This window comes from Galleria mellonella, unplaced genomic scaffold, assembly GCF_026898425.1.
Source record: "Galleria mellonella isolate WM207_F2 unplaced genomic scaffold, CSIRO_AGI_GalMel_v1 utg87, whole genome shotgun sequence".
NCBI classification, from domain to species: Eukaryota; Metazoa; Arthropoda; class Insecta; order Lepidoptera; family Pyralidae; genus Galleria; species Galleria mellonella.
In genome coordinates, this window is record NW_026442166.1 from 3,208,951 (window position 1) to 3,234,513 (window position 25,563).

General features: G+C 35.8%; 1 protein-coding gene and 1 non-coding gene across 3 annotated transcripts in view; one reads left to right on the plus strand and one right to left on the minus strand.

The window, feature by feature from the left end:
* Positions 1-22,700, plus strand: part of LOC113514838 (electron transfer flavoprotein beta subunit lysine methyltransferase-like) — a 54,182-nt gene extending 31,482 nt beyond the window's left edge. Inside the window, exons 1-5 of one of the 2 annotated variants that reach the window (XM_052902070.1) lie at positions 11,685-11,889; positions 12,131-12,328; positions 21,000-21,130; positions 21,400-21,587; positions 22,545-22,700. In XM_052902070.1, the coding sequence (XP_052758030.1) occupies positions 12,144-12,328; positions 21,000-21,130; positions 21,400-21,587; positions 22,545-22,694 (654 nt within the window). In that variant the 5' untranslated portion in view covers positions 11,685-11,889; positions 12,131-12,143 and the 3' untranslated portion in view covers positions 22,695-22,700. Of the gene's footprint in view, positions 1-11,684; positions 11,890-12,130; positions 12,329-20,999; positions 21,131-21,399; positions 21,588-22,544 lie in introns of those variants that run through there. The other variant, XM_052902069.1, reaches the window with a different exon arrangement.
* Positions 22,701-23,105: 405 nt separating this feature from the next.
* On the minus strand, positions 23,106-23,177 carry Trnaa-ugc (transfer RNA alanine (anticodon UGC)). The gene has a single exon. It is a non-coding gene; the product is annotated as a tRNA-Ala (tRNA).
* Positions 23,178-25,563: the final 2,386 nt, after the last annotated feature.

Below are 25,563 nucleotides of genomic sequence, written 5' to 3' on the forward strand. Positions count from 1 at the left end.
ATTTTGTGAGAGAAATAAATATATATTTACATATTTACAATATACACTCATATCCCGATGGTGTTGTCGATAAATTGATCAGTTCCTACCAAAGTGTAACATTTGCACGCTATTCTGTAAATCGCTAAATAGGCTTAAGAAACTTTATTTAACACAAGACCATCGCTACAAACCCTATTTAAAACAAATAAATTTATTATTATTATTGTTTTTAAAAATAAGATTTACATATCCTCTCTTTAAGAAAAGAGATGGCAAACTAGCCCCCGGCAGAAGTACAGTTAGGCCGGAGCTCAGCGTCCCAGGGAGAGAAATCAACACCGGATTCTCTCTATGCGGCCAATATCCAAGAGCACCGTTTTCTGTATCTTTCCTAGAAGTGAATCGCCTCAGAATCCCAACTGTTTGAGGTGTCGTTCCAGACTGGTTGGGATAAAATCATTCACCGACTTTGTGATTGGGATGATTTCGGTGGATGTCACCCCCTACATTTCGGTTTCCGATATTTTGTAATATGCCCAGATACCGGTAAGTTTCAGCCTCAGAAAGAGTTTTGATATTAGAGAGATCTGGAACGATCCCTTCAGTTTGAGTGAGTCTGCAGATGGAGGACCGCACACTTGTCTATTCCGATCTCCATTCTAACAGAGCTGCTATAATCGTTTACGATATTTAGCAGTTCTATCATGCGTTCGACGTTCGAAGTTAACAGTTTCGAGTCATCAATGTACAGAAGGTGAAACACCCGTGTACTGAAATCCAGTCCCTGAATTCTCCAATAAAGTACTAACAGGATTCAGGGGCAAGCAAAATCATAATTTTAATACGGATCATTTTTTGTCATGACATTTCAAAACCATCCGCGACCTTTAGATTTTCATTTAAGTTTACATACCTAACTATAAACATTTTTTGTCGTTGGTAAAAAAAAATATTAAAAATATGCATAAAAATGAAAAAAAAATCTATAAGGAAATGAAAAACTAAATCAATCAAATATAACATTTAAATTCGTTTAATTTGATATTTTCAGTGATAAAATCAAGTTATTTATTGTTTTGATTTAGGTAAGTAGGTAGATAAACTACCCACAGATAATGATTTCACAATCTCACAGCTGTATTATATCATATCTAAACACTTGCCAACTGTCAGACAAAACAAATAATGATTCACAGTTATATATTTAAAATACTTCGTTATAACCTAAATATGTTACAAGTAATGTAAGTAAGCAAAAACAATATTAGAACGACAAAGAATGGCATAAAAATAATGAAATTTTAAAAAATATTTACGTTTGTAATTTCTCATTGGATTAGCATTCATTATTTTGATTCTCATTTCAGTCATTCATTGGATTCTCATTAGCTGTGTTTGCATGACTGTGTTTCGGATTGAAGGGTGGGATATGGTGTGAATTTACTGGGTACAGAGGAATAACACCTGAGTCCTCAGGAATGGCAACGCATGAGGGGTATCACGGGCGAAACAGTATACTCTGTTATGTCCATGGTACTGCTCATGTCTATAGGCGACGGTTACCACTTTCCATCGAGCGGGCCGTCAGCTTGTTTGCCATTCTAAGTTGTATAAAAAAAAATACTCAGAGAATTTTTTTTTGTAATGAGTGAAAATGAAATGGTAACCTCGCCTATGCTATAGGTATATACTGGCAGGACACCTGTGAAAGATGTAATCTCTCACAGGTGTCCTGCCAGTATATACTCTCCAGGTCGGTTAGACCATGGTGACGAATTTCAGAATTAACCACGATAGTTTCCAAGGGAAACTACGTGAAGGTCCACTTGATAAAGTATATTGCTAGCAATGAGGCTGTTGGACCCCATTACTAACAATACCTTTCCCCCCCGTCAGAGACAATTGTCGACTGTTACTGATGTTTTGAACCTTGTTGTATCAGCCAACTGACCACTGCTGAACATAGTTTCACCCAGTAATTGCCAAGCTTGGCAACTATTATTATATATGACTTATGATGATGTTTGAAGAGGAACACTGCAGCCCATTCCTCCAACATAAGCTCCCTTAGTCGCCTCTTACGACATCCATAAGAAAAGAAGGGGTGGCCTATTCTATGCCGGGACTACACGGCTACGGTTGTTTTAAACTTACCCCCCGATATATTTATTTATTTATTCTTTATTGCCCAATAAAATTTTGTACAAATGGCGAGCTTAATGCCATATATCTACATTTCTCCAAGTTTACTAATTATAATTCAACATGACATGGAAGCGAACTCAAAACGTTTCTCGAATTAATTTGGTTTGTTAAATTTTTTTTTTTATCGGCTGAGAATTGAGTACACATTTAAATTGACACAATAAGTTTTTGTGTCCGTCAAAAATGGATCCACGACCTTCAGAATATTACATACATTGTTCTCAATACAATATTAGATTTTCTACAATCTTGTAGAATTTCTTGAACATAAAAAAATACCTATTTACCTAGATAGACAAGTAATACAAAGTAGATTATTTTAGACAGTATAATAAATAATCTAGGTTGCTTTTTTTAGAACATAAAGAACAAACGTACATGCGGTTCACCTAAATGATTACCACCTCCATGGGCACCTTCAACATTTAAGAAATTGCAGTTGTATTGCCGGCCTTTTAAGAAGGAATATGCTCTTTTCTTGAAAGTTTCAATATTGTATTTGTATAAAAGAAGTATTGTTTAATATAATATCTTTTTTTTTGTGAGTCATATATCGTCATAGTCGTAGAATACTGTCGGATCTATATATGTAATATTCGTCAGATCCGTCAGTATTCTACGACTATGACGATATGTTCACTTATTTACTTAGACCAGTGATCTTGATTAAATAACTGGAAGAGTACCTACTGTATAATTTATGTTAAAGCATTTTTTTTTATACAACGTAGAATGGCAAACAAGCTGACGGCCCACCTGATGTAAAGTGGTAACCGTCGCCTATAGTCATGAGCAGTGCCATGGACTAACAGAGTATACTGTTTCACCCATGATACCCCCCATGCGTTGCCATTCCTGATGACTCGGGTGTTATTCCTCTGTACCCTGTAAATTTACTCCATATTCTACCCTTCAAACCGAAACACAAATGTGCAAATACAACTGCTTCATGGTAGAAACACGAATAGGACAAAGGTACCCAAGCAAACGACTTTTGTACAAAATTACCCTCTGGTAAGGTCTGGTAAACTCAGGACATAAAGTATTTAATTACAATAAACAGCATGCTTTGATAAAATTTTTCGGAAATCAACGCCGCCCAGTACCGACATCTCCACCTAGCACGGTTATCCGTCTGTACATCTGTCTGTGCCAACTGCACAAACCGCGTGCACGATGGACATTAGATAAAGTATTGTCCATTCGCTAAATACAATAGAGTCGAAAGTTTTTTTTTAAATCAAATTCCATATAACGCTTTTTTTTTTACAACACAGGGGGCATACGAGCATGCGGCTCACCTGATGGTAAGTGACTACCGCCGCCCATGGTCACCCACAACACCTACGGCATTGCAGGTGTGCTGCCGGCCTTTTAAAAAGGAATATGCTCTTTTCTTGAAGGTTATGTTGTCGTATCGGTTCGGAAATACTGCTGCTGGAAGTTGATTCCAAAAAGTGGTTGTGCGTGCTATTTGCTATACAGATCCTGTCATGCCAATTTTGGAAAAACCTGAATATAGATAAGTGCAATTCAAGTTAAAATATGCAATTTCTTAAATACTATTACTAATTATAAATTGTCTCTTAAAGCACCACACCGAGGCAGCGTACCCAAGATACTGGCAGCATTACCTCTTGGGATTACTATTACCATGTAACCTGAATATTGTTATATTTTTAACTTACATATTTCTATTATGCATTTTCAATGCATCATCATATCAGTGTTTAACTGTCCACTGCTCTCTTTAGCCTAATATAAGCGTCTCCTTGGGGAATTTTGCCAGTGGTTGTAACGCTTAGCAGGCGGATTGGCAACCGCTTTTTGTACCACATTTCATTTTTCTCTCAAATATTATATGTCTCGTTTAGAGATAAATCACGTATTTCACCTCTAAACGAGGCATATTTATTTATTTTACAAAAAGAAATCAGTAAAATATTTACATAGGACGAAGTTTTGAAATTAAATGGAAATAAAACACTACACCCGTTTCTAGCGAATGATGTTTAGTTGCGCGTCCAATTGCGTATTTCATTGTAATAGTTATAATACAGTACAGTTAGGAGGTAGTGTGTGCCGACTGTACCCTTTATCAGAAGTGGGAGGAAAGGCGACAAATAATAGGTTTCAAAATTAATACGTATAGTTTGCTGCACAGCTGTAACATGCGACTTTGCACGCGTATATACTTAGACTTTGACTTAGGTATAATACATAAAATATGCTACTCATACATATGTACTAAGTACGTATACTCATATTTCATTCAAATCTGGGGGTCTACCACGAAATGAGATTCCGAATTTTCAAACTCAACTTCGTGTTTTCATTCATACTGAATTCGGCTTAGTAAATGGAGCTTAACATGTTGTTCAATTCAATCATTTATTGCTATTTCATGTTGTAACAATATAGGTCTTAAGTTATTGAAAGTAAAGAATCAATATGAACCCTGAAAGGGCACAGTGATCACATTAATAAATATTTCATAAAGTACGTAACTACATTTTTATATTACACATGCATAGTCGATTAACACAAAATAAATAAAATACTCGTATTATTACATTAAAACAAAACAAATACGTACAAATATACAATTACCAGAGGGAGACTTTGTACAAAAGTCGATTGCTTGGGCACCTCTGTCCCATTCGTGTTTCAACCGTGAAGCAGTTGTGTTTGCATGGCTGTGTTTCAATTTGAAGGGTGGGATATGGCGTGAATTTACTGGGTACAGAGGAATAACACCTGAGTCCTCAGGAATGGCAACGCATGGGGGGTATCACGGGCGAAACAGTATACTCTGTTATGTCCATGGTACTGCTCATTTCTATAGGCTACGGTTACCACTTGCTATCAGGTGGGCCGTCATCTTGTTTGCCATTCTAAGTTGTATAAAAAAAATATATTAAATTCTCTCATTGAAGAATTCCTGCAGAGTATAATAACTTTTTATTATTTCGTCATACAAGTTCGTCATAAATCCTATCATAAAAGTTCAAAATGAACGATATTTTTACGTTTTTAATATTTTTAAACGGTGTGCATTATGTAATTTTAACATCAAAAGGATTTCCTTATGATATCTGCCCTGACGTCTTTTTGCCACCGGTGCCTTTAATATAATCACGGTTTCGTCCACGTGAGCGAGTGAATATCAGTACTGTAAATATTTTCAAATAATGTATTAAAATAATATATTCATTCATTAACATAATACCATGTAGTCGCATTGTATCTGTTGAGTTGTTGTTTAAAAACTTCATATTCTGGGTCAATGACGCGAAAGAAGTTTTTGGGAAATCTCAGAATTATCGAATATAATTACCGCTAATACAATTCGATGGGTTTTTCCTCAAAAGTTTACAGGCAAGTGGATTTTATACTGTCTTATTTAGTATTCAGAATTCTGTTTTTTTTTTTTTTACTAACTTTTTTCCGTTACTTCGTACGCGAGGATTTCGGAAGGAGGAAAATCAATAAAATCGACAACTTTCTAGAAAGTGTATCAAGATAAAAGATTCGCTACTTTTTAAGTTAGACCTTCGGAATCATAACAGCAAAAATTACATCCAATTTGGTGCAGTAATTTTTGCGTTATGCCGAAACAAAAATATTGTTATGAAATCCCTTAGATTATATCGATAGAGCATCAAGTCTCAAAAAAGGGTCAACTATTTGTCAGCTAATTGTCAAATTAGCTGACTAGTTTTTTTTATCAGTTTTCTATATACTTACGTACACAATGTATCTTGATCTATATTTAATTATTTAATACATAAAGTGACTTTTTACTTTTTTTTTTATTTAAAAAATCAAGCTTTTAAGTGTTAAATTTTTAGGCATTTTAAAAAAAATATTTTTAAGATAAAAACGTTCCTAATTATTTTTTTATGGCTATAGTATGTCATTGCATAGCTAATCAGCCAGATATCAATTTAAATGTTGACTCGTCGTGTAGGTCCCGGCATGGAATGGGTTTTCCAGGGGTGACCACGTGGAGGTCGATCTGATAGCATATATTGCTAGCTATATATGCTATTAGATCGTGCCAAATGTGACTGGTAGTCCGCATTCCTAACAAACCACTCCCCCCTGAGAATGAAGTCTGGTCAGTTGGCCAATCGTGACGAATTTATGGTAGCTGGAATATTATTCCGTATTCATTCATAAAAAAAAGACTCAGTTTAGAGAACCACAAGGCCACAAACGCCACAATTGTCCATTGTTATAATAATTAGCTTTTTATTTACACTTTATTCCATTTAATGAATTGTGAATTTGTGCTTAAGCGTTAATATACAATTGATTGGAAACATTGTTTCTAACAGACATGATAAAGTGGAAGGAAAAACTAATATTTATGACGGTGGTAATTTAAAAGAGGACCAGAGGGAGACTTTGTACAAAAGTCGATTGCTTGGGTACCTCTGTCCCATTCGTGTTTCAACCGTGAAGCAGTTGTGTTTACATGGCTGTGTTTGGGTTTAAAGGGTGGGATATGGCGTGAATTTACTGGGTACGGAGGAATAACACCCGAGTCCTCAGGAATGGCAACGCATGGGGGTATCATGGGCGAAACAGTATACTCTGTTATGTCAATGGTACTGCTCATGTCTATAGGCAACGGTTACCACTTTCCATCAGGTGGGCCGTCAGCTTGTTTGCCATTCTAAGTTGTATAAAAAAAAATGCGGACAGGTGTCATGTAAAATTTAGAAGAACAAGGAATCATAATCGTATCATGTTCGCATAACATGCATATTTTACACAGCAACGAAAAAAACAAAGACTTGATTAGTGAAAAACATACACACTGAATTTATGTTTACATCTTAGATTATATAGATAGAGCATCCATTGACAAAACGTGTCAACGTTTTTTTCTATTATTATTTCAGCCGTAAACTGTCCACTGCTGAACGTAAGCCCTTGGGTGATTTTGCCAGTAGTTGCCACGCTTGGCAGACGAGTTGGCAACCGCAGTTAGGCTTTTACAGATGTTTTAAGAGCTGCTGTCCATTCGTTCATCATAAGCTCCCTTAGTCGCCTCTTACGACAGCCAAGAGAAAGGAAGTGTGGAGGAAGGATCACATACTATATACCACACACGGCTACCCGTATATTTGTATTTTTTTTTAATGAATGATAATGAAATGGTTTCCCTGCCCGCGCTATCGATATACGCTGGTGGGGCACCAGTGAGGGATGCTAGGTGACGATGAAAGCAGGTCAGTTAGCCCATCATGATGAATTGCACTAAAATTAACCACTATGGTTTCCAAGGGGAATCATGTGGAGGTCGACCTGATAGGGTATATTGCTAGCAATGGAGCAGTTAAACCCCATTACTAACAATCCCTTTCCCCCACCGTATATTTGTATTAAAACCTCTAAACAATAACCTTTTTGAAATCAGTTGAGAAATGAAACCAAGTCTTAATTAGATATGTGTAAATTTCCATGTTCTGCCTAATAAGTTTCTAGGAAATGGATCGCATTTATTATTTCGTGTAATACAGTTTATTAAGTTTAAAGAGAACACAGTACAGATTCAAAAGTGCCAATTATATACGAGTGTAAATAAACTAGTAAGTACCTACATTCATACATCGCGATTTCAGTAGAACGTTCTATTTATATCTCGAACAAGGTCGCCCAACTGCGTACTAGTTGCGAATATTCTCAATTTACGATGTCATTAAAATCTTTGCCCCGATTTTTCTTTTAATCTAGAATAACTAGGAGTTCCGGCAATAAGGCAACAAAGGGAAGGTCGAGGGATGGTCAAAAGCGTCTCTCTTAAAACATCACAAAAAGACGTAACTGCGGTTGCCAGGGGGAAAGGAATTGTTAAGAATTGTTATCGAGGGCCTGTTAACAGGCCCATTGCTAGCAATATAGGGTATATTAGGCCCACCTCCACGCGGTTTCCTCTGGAAACTATCTTGATTAATTCTTTATGAATTCATCTGACCTGTATCACCTTCATCTATCATCTGTCACTGGTGCCTCGCCAGTGTATACCGATAGCGCAGGCGGGGTTCTTTTATCACCCATTAAAAGACTGCGTTTGCCAATCGGCACGCCAAGCATGGCAACTATAGAGGCACTAAATGATAGCAAACAAAAATACTTTACTGATTATAAAATTAGCAAGACATTCTTATTGTTTTTGAAGTTCCCAATTTAGTAAGTTTTAGTAAGTAACCTATTATAGTATTCTTATAAAATTTTATATCCGATTAAAATTTCATTCCGTTACATTGTAATATTAAATGACGGTTTTATAATGACGATAAATTTAAAAATTATCAAATAAACCAGTGACGTGGGATCGGTCGTCTAGACCACGGTTTCCACGGCCTTTCCTCCACATACTGGAAGCGTTTGACGTCATATGACGTCTTTATCGTAGTGGAAAGAATACTTACACGATATGCATGTGTGTGTATGTGCGTATGATAATACTACATTTAAACACACACATGCATTATAATAACTGCTTGTTTTTTGTGAATAAAAGTAGATATAATATGCTGTCGGATCGCCTGCGAAAGATGATAGATGAAGGTGAATCATTAGATGGTGATGAATTTACGAAGAAATGATCACAATGGTTTCTAGAGAGATCGTGTGACCACTTAATCCTAATCACAAGCACTTTTTTTATGGGTGTAAATGGTATGGTAACCCCGCCTGCGCTAACGGGATACGCTGGCGGAGCACCAGTGAAGGGTGATAGATGAGAATGAAAACAGGCCAGTTAGCCCATCGTGACGAATTCAACGGTAAATTAGTCACGATAGTTTCCAGGGGGAACCGCGTGATGGTCGACCTGATAAGGTATATTGCTATTGAATTATATAATATAATCATATAGATAGAATAATATCCGAACTAGGAATATCCGGAACCCTTTATTGGCATGAGCATAATGTATCCTTTATAAGGTACGACGGTGGACGCAATCAGAATATGAAATTGCCTAAAAATCCCCTATTGATATTGTCAGTTGGGTTTATTGTTTGACGCATGCGTCTATCTCTGTCTAACATTGAGACAGACAACAGTTTTGATATTGTAAATCATAGCGTCTATTGTTTAGAATATTAAGTAGTAAACTATATGTCGGCTTGGGTTTTTTAAGAGATGGAATAATGATCCCGCCTGAACTATCAGTCTACACTAACGGGGTATCAATTAATGATACGCAAGAATGAACTCAGTTCAGGGAATAGGTCACCCCTTTCTTTCCCGTATTTTTTTTTATACAACTTAGAATGGCAAACAAGCTGGCGGCCCACCTGATGGAAAATGATAACCGTCGCCTATAGACATGAGCAGTACCATGGACATAACAGAGTATACTGTTTTGCTCATGATACTCCCCATGCGTTGCCATTCCTGAGGACTCAGATGTTATTCCTCTGTACCCTGTAAATTCGCGCCATATCCCACCCTTCAAACCGCAACACAGCCATGCAAACACAACTGCTTCACGATTGAAACACGAATGGGACAGAGGTACCCAAGCAATCGACTTTTGTACAAAGTCTCCCTCTGGTGAAGTATGTGTCGAAAGAGGCGACTAAGGGAATTTGATGGTCGAAGGATGGGCAGCAACATCCTTCTTAAAATACCACCAGCCTAACGGCGGTTGCGAATCCACCTTGGCAGCTACTGGCAAAACCTTCCAAGGACTGTTTTATGGTCGATCATAACAACTATTCTTTGGAATCAGCTTCCAGCAGCAGTATTTCCGAACCGATACGACAACATAACCTTCAAGAAAAGAGTATATTCCTTTTTAAAAGGCCGGCAGCACATCTGCAATGCCGTCAGTGTTGTGGGTGATCATGGGCGGCGGTAGTCACTTACCATCAGGTGAACCGCATGCTCGTTTGCCCCCTGTGTTGTAAAAAAAATAAAAAAAAAACTATAATAATTTTGACTTAAATCTATATATTTGAAATTTAGTTCATATCGGTTTCTTAGAATAAATAATTTCACTGTAATATCAAGTTGAAGACATATGTTCAGATAGACGGTGTCTCAGAATCGACCCCATTGTTCCAGTCGCAGTCTGAGCGTAAATGTAACGTTTTCTTTTTTTTTTTTTTACAACACAGGGGGCAAACGAGCATGCGGCTCACCTGATGGTAAGTGACTACCGCCGCCCATGATCACCCACAACACCTACGGCATTGCAGGTGTGCTGCCGGCGTTTTAAAAAGGAATATACTCTTTTCTTGAAGGTTATGTTGTCGTATCGGTTCGGAAATACTGTTGCTGCTACGTATTTTCCAAACCAAACGCCTGGTCATTTATTATTATTATATAAATAATGGTGTTAACGATTCCTTTCCTAGGGGGAAAGGGATTGTTAGTTATGAGGTCTAATAGCACCATTGCTAGCAATATACCCTCTCAGGTCGATCTCCACGCGGTTCCCCCTGGAAACCACCATGGTTAATTCTTATGGAATTTATCATGGTGGGCTAACTGACCTGCTTTCATCGTCATCTATCATCTCTCACTGGTGCCTTGTCAGCGTATACCGATACCGCGTGCAGGGTTACTATTCCATTATCACTCATTAAAAAAAACGATTCCTTTCCAAAAATAGACACCGTTTTTCTTGTCCTCCTTACTTAATACTTATAAGATTCTAATACACATTTTTTTTTTCATTTAAGAGTTTCCTCTTGTCGGTGCAACTAATTCATGCATTCTCTTTCAGCCAGCTCTATCCCAGGTCATATCTTTGACCTCCCTATACAACATGACACCTAGTGTTTCTTTTATCTGTTCTATGTAGTTATTCCTCGCTCTTCCCATTCCTATTTTGTCTTCCACTTTTCCTTCTAGTATGCTCTTTAAAAAATCGTCATGTCTTATAAGGTAGTCCAGCATTTTGCTTCTCTTTGCTCTTCTATTTTCTATTGTTTTTATTAATATTCTTTTCTCAGTCAACGCACAATTACGCGTAGTAAATTAACAAACCAATTTTCGTCCTTCGACCTCGTTCCATTGTTATCAATCAACGCCATTTTATCTATTCGCAATTGGTCCGTTACTTGTGACGTACTGTCGCGCCAAAGCTACGTAGTTTAGGAAATTTCTAAAGAATGGAAACTGGAACGTGCAGTGAACTAATTAATATTGGTTTGTGAAATTAAGCTACATAGCGTCAGGTGTTTTAAGGAAAATATTAAGTACCACAACTTTAGAATTCTGATTCTTAATCATTCGGTTCCCTTAGCTGCCTCTTACTACACCCACAGGAAGGGAGACGGCGGTCCATTCGATGCTGGAACATTACGGCAATTTATTAAATAATGTTATCGTAGGTTAATTATCAATTTCCTTGTAAAATCCTTCACATGCAATTTCCTTGTTTTGACACAATTTTATATCATTATCCTTATTAACTTTGTTTATTGTTTTCCTCACGTTATTCCACTGATTTTATATGTATTTTATATATTAATATTAATATAACAATAACAAATAATTAGGATAATATAAATTTGATATAATTTAATTAATAAATTTTGTTTGTAAATATTTAACAAAAAGTTTACAGGAAAATTATGCAATTGACGTCTACATTATAACGTTAGCATCATTTTTAATGAACCAAAATGGAATTGTGAATTAATGGCAAACGAGCATACGGCTCACCTGATGGTAAGTGACTACCGCCGCATATGGACACCTGCAACACCAGAGGTATTTCAAATGTGCTGCCGGCCTTTTAGCTTCCCACCATCGTTTGCATTTCTTTTATTATCTACGTTTTCCATAACCGAAGAGTGTGTTCTAAATTTAAATTGATACACAATTTTTTTCCCCATATTCGAACTTAAATGAAATATAGTATTTTTTTTTTGTTTTTTTTTTTAATAATAAGTATAGTATTTTGTTTCAGACATCTAGAAACAATGATAAAGGATATAGCATCGCTTATTATCAAGCACACAGTCTCCAGTCGACACCACCTAACCCCAGAGATTGTGCTGCGTCTGATAACATCGTCGTGCCCTCTCTGGACGGCTACTGAGGATCAGGTGCCGTTCAAGGACCCGTTTTGGGCTTTCTATTGGCCAGGGGGACAAGCTGCCGCCAGGTAATTGTTTGGTATAATCAGGGAATTATTAAAAAAACTATTTGACGGATTTTAACGAAACTTGGTACAATTATTCTTTATACTCCTGGGCACTTTTCATCACGCTACGATCAATAGGAGCAGAGCAGTGAAGGGAAATGTGTCTGTTACATCAAAACCACTGAACCGAGAAGAAGGACATAGGCTACTTATTTTACGAAAAACGACGGAAACGTGGACGAAGTCGCTGGCAACAGCTAGTATATATATATATATATATATATATATATATATATATATATATATATATATATATATATATATATATATATATATATATAAACAGTGTATACAGTTACTTTTTATTGTATTATATGTTCAATTTTAATTATGTATTATTAAGTTTAGCTGTACGGTTTTTACCCTTGAACATTGTATAGTTTTCTTTTTTTTAACAATTAAAAACAATTTAGTAAAACTCTAATTGAGAATCGAACCCGGGGTCTCGTTCTTAAAGTACATACAATATCAGGCAGCCATTATACTGTGAAATACTAAAATAGAAATAATAAACAAATATAAATACAATTCTTTAAATCTAGCTTTCCATTTTTAAAATAGGAATAATTGTGAGATGTCATACATGACATTTGGCACGTATTAAGACGCCCTTTCGGAATTCCAATACACTTTCACTTTAAACAACACCTGTGCTCTCTTAGCGTGACCTACCAAGTTCGTGCCACATGTCATGAAGCCATATTTTCAACCTTTGAAAGAGGAGGTTCACGATTCGGTTGTATTGGCAGTGGTTGCCACGCTTGGCAGGCGAGTTGGTAACCGCAGTTAAGATTTGATGATGTTTTAAGATCCTGCTCCCATCCCTAGACCATTAACGCCCCTTAGTTACCTCTTACGACACCTACGGCAAAGGAAAATAGACCCATTCTATGCCAGGACCGCACGATGTTCTACCTAATATTCTTTCAAAAAGGATTATCTTTTATGACCTTAGTTTTGTATTTTCCTAAATTAAAAAAAAAAACCCGAACAAAAATATTTTCCTGTTAGCAACACTTCAATGTCATATCTATTATCGTTCAAGCTTCGTACATTACATATTGCGTGTTGGTTTTATCAATGAAAATGTTTTACGCTTGCGTAAAATTTCGATAATTAAAAACCAACCATATTCTAATATGCATAAAGTTCAGTTCTGTATGATAGCTGTAGACGGCAATGTATTGGTATTTCATCGAGTGGCTAGTCGCAAGGATATTTAAGAATATGAACTTTAAGGTAATACTGATAAAGATAATAATTCCATGAGTTTCTCCAGAATATGAATCACTCGATTTCTCCGAATGTCTACACAGTGGTCTACACTCCACCGTAAGGATGAGTATACCGCGGAATCTCTGTTTTTTAATCAAACAATTTTTACACTTTAATTTTTTTTAACCGACTTCAATAAAGGAGAACGCTCTCCATTCGGTTGTTTTTTATGTTTGTCACCTTATAACTCCATCCACGGGGCCACTCCACCGGCGGGGCACCAGTGAAGGATGATAGATGAGGATGAAGCAGGTCAGTTAGCCCATCGTGACGAATTCAATAAGAATTAGCCACGATGGTTTCCGGGGAAAACCACGTGGAGGTCGACCTAATAGGGCATATTGCTAGCAATGGGGCTATCAAACTACATTGCTAACAATCTTTTCCCCCCTTAGGGAGTTTGGCCAGTAATTGCCACGCTTGTAAGGCACACGCAATAGTATATTACTAATCAATATATTGATTAAATTAAATGTTTTTTTTTTCGCGATCTTTGTACTAAGATCTTGTCTATATATGGACAAAAAAAATACAGAAGATCCCAACAACCGCATTTCATGCAGAAAAGAGATGTAGCATACAATTTCTGTGTGAAACAAAAAGGGACTTACGATACGTTAGTAATGACAAAGATAGGAATAGCGCTCGGCTTTCGAGCGAAAGGGATAGACAGCTAATGAGTCATCCAGGAATGTTTCAGATATTTTACGATGAGTCACACTCTAGGGTCATGTACGGGATTCGGAATTGCAGGTAACTGTAACAAAAAAATATTATATAACTAATGTCATTGGGGGGAAGGGATCGTTAGTAATGCGGGCTACCAGTCCCATTGCTAGCAATATACCCTGTCAGGTCGACTTCCGCGCGGTTCCCCCTGGAAACCATCGTGCTGAGTTCCAGGTGTATTCATCACGATGGGCTGACTGACCTGCCTTTTCATTATTCACCTATCATCCCTCACTGGTGCTCCGCCAGCGTATACCGATAGCGCATTTGGGGTTACCATTCCATTAATCATGCATTAAAAATAAAAAAAAAACTAATGTCATTTTTTTTTAATTAAAATTTGGGCATTGGTAAGTGAACGTAGTGATTACAGGTGCTGGCAGGATCCGTTTTTTTTCTTTATGTTAGGGTTGGCAAAAATAATAAAAGATGTTTGCCCAACACAGTCTGAGTTGTGTCTTGTATTTTATAATAAAGTACTTTATAATGGTGTAAACTTATCATTATGTCCACTGCTGAACATAAGCCTCCCCTTGGGGAGATTTTTTTTTGATGGGTGAATGGCAACCCCCCCTGCGCTAACGGGATACGCTGGGGAGCACCAGTGAAGGGTGATAGATGAGAATGAAAACAGGCCAGTTAGCCCATCATGATGAATTCATCAGTAATTAACCATGATAATTTCCAGGGAGAATTGTGAGGTCGACCTGGTTGGGTATATTGCTAGCAATGGAATTCTCAGTCTCCATTACTAACAATCTCTTTCCCCCCTCCCCCCACCCTTGGGGAGTTTCGCCTGTAGTTGCCACGCTTGGCAGGCGGATTGGCAACCGCAGTTAGGCTTTAGAGATGTTTTAAGAGGGACGCTACGGCGCATCCCTTACCTTCCCTTGCTCTTACGCCATCCACGGGGTAAGAAGTGGTGCCCTATTCTACGCCGGGACCACACGACCAGTTAAAAAAATTATGCATGTAATTAGAATTAGTGTGACTTTCTTTTATTTATTTTTTTATATATATTTTTTTAAATTGTTTATGGTAATTAATTTCAAAGGATTTTTTTTTTTTTAAGCAGTTGTGTTTGCATGGCTGTGTTTCGGTTTGAAGGGTGGGATATGGCGTGAATTTACAGAGTACAGAGGAATAATACCTGAGTCCTCAGGAGTGGCAACGTATGGGGGGTATCATGGGCGAAACAGTATACTCTGTTATGTGCATGGTACTGCTCATGTCTATAGGCGATGGTTACCACTTTCCATCAGGTGGGCCGTCAGCTTGTTTGCCATTCTAAGTTGTGTAAAAAAATATCAAAATAATATTATTTATGATTAGAATCATTTTACATCAATATAATTTCTAATTGGTTCTCGATCTATAAGCAATTTTATTGGAATAATTTGAGTTTAAAGAAAATTTCAGCATTACGTTTCAGTGAATTGTATGACTCATCGTATAGGCAGTACTGAAATGGTGCTCCTGTAATGTATGAGTCATACAGTCCGAATCCATATATTGTGATAAAGCTTGAAAAGATAGATAATTCGACAAGATTGTTAACAGCAGCGTCTAACTGACTTCATTCTGATCTGTCATCGTTCTACGTTATACCATTATTCTTATATATTAAAAAAAAACAAATTAGCATTCAAGCATAAATTGTTTTTTTTTTATTTTAAATCCATAGAATCGTAATTGTATTTTATACACTTTGCTTTATCTGATATTAGTGTTTTTTTTATATTATATTTGTTCCACTGTTTTCTTACTTATATTTCTGGCGCACACTTGTGTTTATTTGCTGTTACAAACTTGAGCTGCGATATGATATGATATATATATATATATATATATATATATATATATATATATATATATATATATATATATATATATATATATATATATATATATAAAATAAGTAGCCTATGTCCTTCCTCACGGTTCAGGGGTTTTGATGTAACAGACACATTTCCCTTCACTGCTCTGCTCCTATTGATCGTAGCGTGATGAAAAGTATACTATAACCTGCCCAGGAGTATGAAGAATAATTGTACCAAGTTTCGTTGAAATTTATATATAATAAAGTATATATATAAATTTGAGGATAAAATGGTCAGAAATTTGAGGATAAATAAGGTGGTGGTGGTGGTTTAATAAATAAATTTTAAAATGTCTTTAAAGAAAATACGGTCATACAAACGCCAGAAAGTTCTAGAACGATCCTCTGTCTGCCACTCGACATTTGTGTTGCTAAGTACAACGAATCTCCCTATGGGGGTGGGAGGCGACTGTAGGCGTTTCATCTCCCTCGTTTCTTGGAATTGTCAGTAGTCTAGCGATGCCTTACAATTTCTAAGAAGTTTCTAGATATTATCCGAAACCGATTAAACATAATAGTACAGATAATAGATTACAATATTTTAGAACAGAATAGAATAGAATAGAAACATTTATTGCCAGTAACACACACAATTACAATATAAAATATAGATAACATATATAAAAAGTGTCCCATACTAGGCAAAAGGAACCGGCTCAGCGGATGCTGTGAGTGTCCCAGCGCAATGTGAACAGCTGCACAGCGCTGGTTTTCAGCCAGTGCCTCTCTTTCTCTCTAACAAAACAACCAAAGTACAGGGTACCATTGTAAATTGAATTTATTATATTTTATTATATGTGTGTATATATATATATATATATATATATATATATATATATATATATATATATATATATATATATATATATATATATATATATATATATATATATATATATATATATATATATATATATATATATACACATATAATAAAATTATGGCTAGACGTCAGTTCATAGTACTAATTTGTTAGTGTTAGTGAACGTTAGTTAGTAGACGTTAGTTGATATTAGATGACATGGGAGACATTTATTAAAAAAAAAAACAATATAAGAGCAATAAAAGCAGGATTTTTTTAAATTTTTTGTTTTGTATTAACAATCTGTCTATGTTCCGGCATCACAGAGAAACTTAGCATTGCACTTAATAGGTTTCTAAGTTTTTTTTAAAAGGTGATAATGGAATGGTAATCCCGCTTGCGCTATTGATATACATTGGCGGGGCACCAGTAAAGGATGATAGGATAAGTCAGAATGAAAAGGCAGGGCGATTAGCCCACCGTGACGAATTCCACTAGAATTAACTACGCTGATTTCCAGGAGAATTGTTCACGATGGTTTCCAGGGGGAACCGCGTGGAGGTCGACCTGATAGAGTGTATTGTTAGCAATGGGTCAGTTAGATCCTATTACTGACAATCCCTTTCCCCCCAGGTTTTCGCAGTTGCGTCCCTGAAGATCGAAATTAAAATATAGTATTTATAATAAATTTTCTTACATCCAAAATGCATAAAAAAAAAAACAATTCTAAAGATATTCAGGGTGGATCTTTCCGATCGTGTTTTATGAACATTTCAGCTCACTTTTAGTTAATTCTTTTTATATTTATGTGACTTGAGAGTATTATCCATTCGTTTGTATATTTATATGAAGTATCTTACCAACTTTGAACCGATTCTGTTATTTATTTTTTATTCGATAAGGCGACGGTTGCGGGTGAAGTCTTCGAAAAAAAAGAGTTACGCTTCTGTTTATTCTTGTTGTCTGTATATTAAACGTAAATAAAGTGTTTCCGTTTGCGTTTAAAAGAATTTAATGTAGTGATGGGACTCGAATGATTTTTTTTCACTCGAGTCACTCGGTTCTGATAACTTACTCACTCGAATGCCACTCGAGTGAAGATAAAACTCGAGTGATTTTTATTGACTCGAGTCACTCGGAATATAAAACTCGAGTGACCAAAATTTTAAAACGAATAAAATAATATTAATTTTACATAGAATATGTGTATTCATTTTCTCAAAAAAAAAATTGTATTGTTTCATCATGATAATAGCCGAGGCTAATGATATTTGATTTGAAGTACGTTCCGAAAGTTTTGCATCAAAATACTCCCATAAATCATTTACGTCCTTATTTTCTGGTTGCGGTTTGACGATGAAGACTCCGATTCTGTTCTGATATTATCTGAATTTGTGGATATAGAGGTAGATTCAATTTCACCAATAACGGATTGCATAGCCCTATCAGCATTAGATTCTACGCAAAAACCAATTTTCTTAAATCTCGAATCCAAGTAGGTAGATTTAGCTAGATTTAGGTAGATTTGTTTGATTCTAAAATACTTAACCATTTATCAACAGCATCTTATAAAGATTTTTTAATTCTTGAACAGTTCTAATCAAAGGAATCACTGAAGACAATGTTGAATATTTCTCTCCGGATAAGGCTGCAGTAAGTTTTTCAAGAGGTCTTAAAAGATCTATGCATTCGTGAACCACTTCCCATTCAAAGTTTTGTAAATTATTTGGTGAACCAGGCATATCGGACATAATTGCAGATAAAGCAGTTTTAATTTTGAGCATTCTATCTAGCATTAAATATGTAGAATTCCAGCGTGTTGGGACATCTTGTTTTAATTTGATACATTCCATATCCATTGTACGTTGCATTTCCATAAGTTTGTAAGACGCTTTGTTGCTTTGTTTGAAATATGTGACTATGGATTGGCATTTATTTATAATTTCCATAAATTAAGGGTTAGCTTTCTTATATTCAATGATCGCCAAGTTCAAAGTGTGAGCTACACAGTAACAATTCCTCTTACTTAAATATTCAGAAATAACTTTCTTTATATTCGGAGCATTATCGAATACTATTATCACAATTTTTTCTGTAATTTGCCACTCATCAAATATCGACTTCAGCACATTTGCTAAAATAATAGAAAAATGTTCCTCCTCGAGTACCTCTCTAGTAGTAATAGTTTGCGAAAAAAGTTTTATATTATAAATGAAATGTATTGTAATAGTTAGGTATGCTTTATTATTGTTAAAAGTCCATAAATCTGTTGTAACAGCCGTATATTCAACTAAATGTTGAATATCTACAATTACAGTGCGTGCGGCATGATAAGCATCAGGAAGAATTTTCTCTCTTAAAAGTTTCCTGCTACAGCGGGTAAACTTGTCACAATTTGAATTTTTTATACCGCTCGGTATAAACCACTCGAGTGGTACGAGTCAACTCGAGTTACTCGTAATTCGAGTTGCCTCGAGTCACTCGAAACTCGAGTTGTCAAAAATTTAACTCGAGTGCAAGTAATATAAAAACTACTCGAGTCACTCGAGTGAAAATCAATTCGAGTCCCATCACTAATTTAATGTTTCGCAAAGATACCACTAGATGGCGTTGTATAAATCTACATCGCGCTATGATAAAACATTTATTTCGTCCATCATGAAGTTCTTTATAAAAAAATACCATCCGTCTTGAAAAAATTACAGATATCAAACAAGGAGGGGTAACTATTTGAAATTAATAACCATAAACAAATTAAAATTAAATATAAGGTAATGAAAATAAACAAAATCTTACTAATTTCATGCATCTTATCTTATTTTTTCGCATATGGGGTCAACTAAGCCGATGCACGTCGACCCATACGGATCTTTTGTGCTTCCCCCTGCCTTATACCATCATTTCATAGATCCTATGTGTTACCCTAACAATATCCCGCGGTTTAAGATATCTGTAGTCCCCTGGTTCTGGATAAGCCGTTCCCAGTAGACTCATACGCATACTTGCCAACGAATCGCAGTTGCACATCAAGTGTTCCATGGATTCCGATTTCTCCCCGCACAGTCTGCACAGTGTGTCCGAAGATAGACCCATCTTGTGTAGTATATGCCTTATTGGCATATGTCCAGTTAGGAATTACATGCATACATTTCCTTAACAAAAATAAATATTACTCTCTACTCAGCACCACTGTAAAATACTAGAAACAATAGAGATAGTGTTGGATCAGTAGAGAATTTTAACAGAGTTTATAAACAACTTTATAAAATAGACAAAAAATTTATATGAAAGACTCAGAATTTACGTTACAACAGATAAAATGCAAAGTTTTGATACAGGCACGGCCGTAGCTAGATCCGAGTTTAAGGTAGGGCAAAAGAACTTTTTGGTAGGGCAGAGGCCATAATTAAGTGACTTCGAAAAAGCGAATCTGTCTAATTTTCTTGGGTCTTTTCATTTTAAGGCAGGGCATTAAGCCTTTTAAGGAAGTACAGTAACTCTTAGTGCCCCCCTCCCCCCGCCATCCTTGCTACGGCCATTGATACAAGTCGTTTGATATAGCTGCCCTAACAACTTAAAGTGACAAATCTAAAAATATTACCTGGACGAAAATGCACTTGTCTTAAATTTTACCATATAACCATCTGTTTGGGGGGAGATCATTCTTTATGACTAGTACAATCTCACCTATTTGAGTCTTACAACTAACTTTGGTCCCTTTATAACTGTTATAGAGTATGGTGAGATGTTCTTTAGATCACTTAGGTACGCTAACAAGTTTGTATGAGTTTCTGTGTCAATTGCCATACATACATATCTGTCGCGCCAATTGTCATCTGTGTAGCATATATTAAAATATCTTAAATTTTTTTCTACTTAGGTATCTAATATCAATGTACAATTTTAATGCTTTTTTTGGTTTAATATTAGGAATAAAATTTTCACAGGTATATATTAGATAATGGAAACATAGTTGCCAACCGTCGAATATTGGACGTCGGATGTGGTTGTGGCGCTGGGGCTATAGCGGCGGCCATGATGAAAGCTGAACGTGTAACGGCTAATGATACGGACGCTTGTAAGTAACTTCCTTTATTTGTATCGTCTCAATAGAATAATAAGTGCCGTTGAACACATTGCATTATACAGCGCCATCTATACGCCATATAATGATCTAACAAAGCAGAGCGTAGACGTTAGTATATATTTTACTTTTTTTTTTTATTTACATTTTCAAAAATTTTCTCAAGTCTTGCTTGCTTGCTTGCTCGCTTGCTGAGAGCGAAGGAGAAACTTATCGGTGTTTCCCGTCAACAGAGACTTAAATTACAAATAATTTATTTTCAGGTGCTGTTATAGCTGCAAAAATTAACGCAGATTTAAACAATGTGACCATAGAGACGAGCATAAACAACTTTATTGGCGCGAAATGCGAAAACTTCGACACCATATTGATTGGTGATATGTTTTATGATGAAGAATTTGCTAATACTCTATTTGAATGGCTGATAAGTTTAGCAGCGGATGGTAAAACTGTAAGTATTTATTTATCAAATTATGAATACAATTATATATTGTTAAAGGCAAACATTGTACATAGGGGGTAAAGGGATTGTTAGTAATGGAGACTGAGAATCCTATTGCCAGCAATATACCCAACCAGGTCGACCTCCTCGCGGTTCACCCTGGAAACTATCATGGTTAATTCCTGATGAATTCATCATGATGGGCTAACTGGCCTGTTTTCATTCTCATCTATCACCCTTCACTGGTGCCCGCCAGCGTATCCCGTTAGCGCAGGCGGGGTTACCATACCATTTTCACCCATCAAAAAATATAGTACATAAGTTGTCTGCTTGAGTATCTCTGTCCAACTCGTGTTTCTGAAGCCGCTGCATGCATGATATTGTTACAGTTTAAAGGGTGAGATATAGCAGTGAAATTAAAGGGTGCAAAAACATAACATTTAAATAAAATTATTTATTTATTTATTTTATTTATTTATTTGAATAATAATACCATAATGTCATAATATATTCTTTGGTGTCTTTGAGCTAATTTATAGGCGACTTTTTACTAAAATCTGACAAATACTTTAAATTTTTCTCTTATGACAGTAAGAAATACTGTGGATAAAAACACTAATATTAAAGTTTGGCTGTTTGATCCCGGCATAGAATGGGCTACGCTTTTTTTTCCCGTGAGTGTCGTAAGAGGTCACTAAGGCAGTATCCCTCTTTAAACATAACCAAAGTCTAACTGCGTTTACCAACTCGCCTTCCAAGCATGACAACTACTTGCAAAACCTGCCAATAGAGGGAGGCCTATGTTCAGCAGTGGACATTTAAAGGCTGAGATGATGATGATGATGATGATGATGATGATGAATATTAATTCTTAGCTGTATTTATTTATTTAAAGTTTATTGGCAAATTTTTAACTTTAACTTTTAATAATTTATATCTTATTTTTGTCATTTTTTTATATTTTAGATATTAATAGGCGATCCGGGCAGACACGGTCTAACAAAGAAAAGACGAGAAAATATAAGTCTGTTAGCAAAATATAAATTACCCAAAGAAACGTGTATAGAAAATAGAGGTTTTACTGAAAGTACTTTATGGATATTAAATAAGTGGTAAAACAGAGACTTTTCATTTTAAATGTTTGTAAGTTCACCTCTGTTATTTTTATTGCTAAAGCCTACTGATTTTGGTTTCAGCAATCAATTTTTTTTTCTATTCTCTCGCTCGCCAAGTTACGGATTATACGACCATAATGACGGTACTAGTGTTGCCATCTCGTAAAACTATATTAAATGTACATAATTTTTATGACTTGGTTCGTCGGTAGATGACGCTAAATGTATTCATCATTATTCCAATTCTCTTTGCTTTAAAAATATCGTTTGCGTATAGATAATATAGACAATATTTTAACAATAAATAAAACTATTAATATTTTTTTATAATATATACTAATATTTGTAATAGTTGATTTTCATCATTGTTAAAAAAGAAGTACAAAAAAATTGCAAAATAGAAGACTAATTTTGGAGATGCCGGGGATCGAACCCGGGGCCTTTCACATGCAAAGCGAACGCTCTACCACTGAGCTACATCCCCTGTTGAGAGTTCATTCTAAATTTCAAAATACATTGTATTATTATTATAATTAAGTATTATTGGTTACATTTTACCTTTAATATATAAATAAATTAATCAAGAATATAAATATCTATTCAAAATATCGGACAGGGACAAAAGAGTAGATGAGGTGAGAGAAAGAAATACGTTAATGATGTGCGACCTGATGAATAAAAATAGGAGTATATTTTAAAAAAAAAACATTACCACTGTCATCAAGAATTGTATAAAAGATGAAGTTAATATAATACTAATTTAAATCAAGTATTCGAACTAATAGCCTGTGAAGGCGAAGGTTGCTTCGTTCGCTGACGAAATATCCGTCATTTTATTTTGTGCGGGTTTTAAACGAGATATGACTAGTGTATCTATAGGCCATTACTGTCTTTCGTTAATCAATTTAACCATTTAAATAATTAGAGTTTATACAAAAATCGTTTGTTGAAATAAAGGGGTACCCAACCTCTGTTCTAAGGGGAGATTATAAAGTAATGGGGTCAAAAAACCGTGGTTACCAGGAGGCACCATCTCAGTTAGGTTATGGTGAATTCGTCACGATGGGCAACTGACCTGCTTCATTTCGCTGGTGCCTCTCGAGTGTATACCAGTTGTGCAAGCGAAGCTACTGTTCAGTTCCTTGCTGGTCGCTGATTTTATTGTAAAAGCAGGAACTTGGGTCAGAAGAATAAATTAAAAATAAAAACGTCGTGTATAGACGTGCATGTATACTGATGAAGTGATAGAGAAGAACAAAAGACATATTCCATAAAACAAAAGAAAAACAAAAAAGTATTTTTCAATTATAAAATAGTTTGCATTACAATATTTTTGTTCGTATTAAACAGCTACCATTCCATATATATAATAACACCTGAGTCCTCAGGAATGGCAACGCATGGGGGTTATCATGGGCGAAACAGTAAACTCTGGAGGGAAAGGGATTGTTAGTAATGGAGACTGAGAATCCCATTGCTAGCAATATACCCAACCAGGTCGACCTCCTCGCGGTTCTCCCTGGAAACTATCATGGTTAATTCCTGATGAATACATCATGATGGGCTAACTGGCCTGTTTTCATTCTCATCTATCACCCTTCACTGGTGCTCCGCCAGCGTATCCCGTTAGCGCAGGTGGGGTTACCATACTATTTTCACCCATAAAAAAACAGTATACTCTGTTTATGCCCATGGTACTGCTCATGTCTATAGGCGACGGTTACCACTTTCCATCAGGTGGGCCGTCAGCTTGTTTGCCATTCTAAGTTGTATAAAAAAAAATCCATTATCATCCGTTAGAAAAAATCCTGCTCCATTTGTAATTCTATTCTATTTGTGGTAAATCAACATTTACGCATTATGTAAACACCAGACACTGCATACCTAGACACTTAGCTGAGTGGTGACCTAATGAAGGTATAAGTTTTTTTTTATGTACCTTGGAATGACAAACAAGCTGACGGCCCACCTGATGAAAAGTGGTAACCGTCGCCTATAGACATAAGCAGTACCATGGATATAACAGAGTACTATTTCGCCCGTGATACCCCCCATGCGTTGCCATTCCTGAGGACTCATGTGTTATTCCTCTGTACCCTGTAAATTCACGGTTGAAACACGAATGGAACAGAGGTCAACTCAATTGTGGATTGTCCCCAACTGTTAGAACTAATTAATATTAATACGAATGGCCGAATTCGTCTTCGGACTTTCACTGTGCCTTTTTATAGAAACAATATTTCTTTAAATAACCCCATAGCCAATATGTGTAGATCGTATAATGACGCTCATCAAAATGACCTTGATATATTTGGGCTCAGTTATTATCAATTTCGCAGACAATTATATAAAATAATGTAATATTTAGAAATCTCTTAAATAAATTTGTTTTGGTTTTTTTATTTAACTTTCTTTATGTTTATGTTTATTTTTATGTTTAAAAATTTCACTGATAGTTGCAACCTAATTAATAACTTTGTTGCAGTCGCATTTATTATGGGATCATGCTGTGTGCACATGTTGTGGCAAGTTTACCTGATACCCGTTATGTACTTGCATATTATAATTTAAGTTTTTATTTGTAAACTTCTGTTATGTGCGCTTAATAAATAAAAAAAATAAATAAAAATAAAAAATAAAAAAAAAGAGGTGTTCAAGCAAACCAAATTTTGTACAAAGTCTCCCTCTTGTATTTTCTTTTAAGTTTTTAATCTTTCTTATTTGTGTTCTAACTGTTATTGATCAAACCATTGCTAGTAATATACCCTACCAGGTCGACCTCCACGCGGTTCCCCCTGGAAACCATCGTGGTTATGTTAGTGGAATTCGTCACGATGGGCTAACTGACCTGCTTTCATCCTCATCTATCA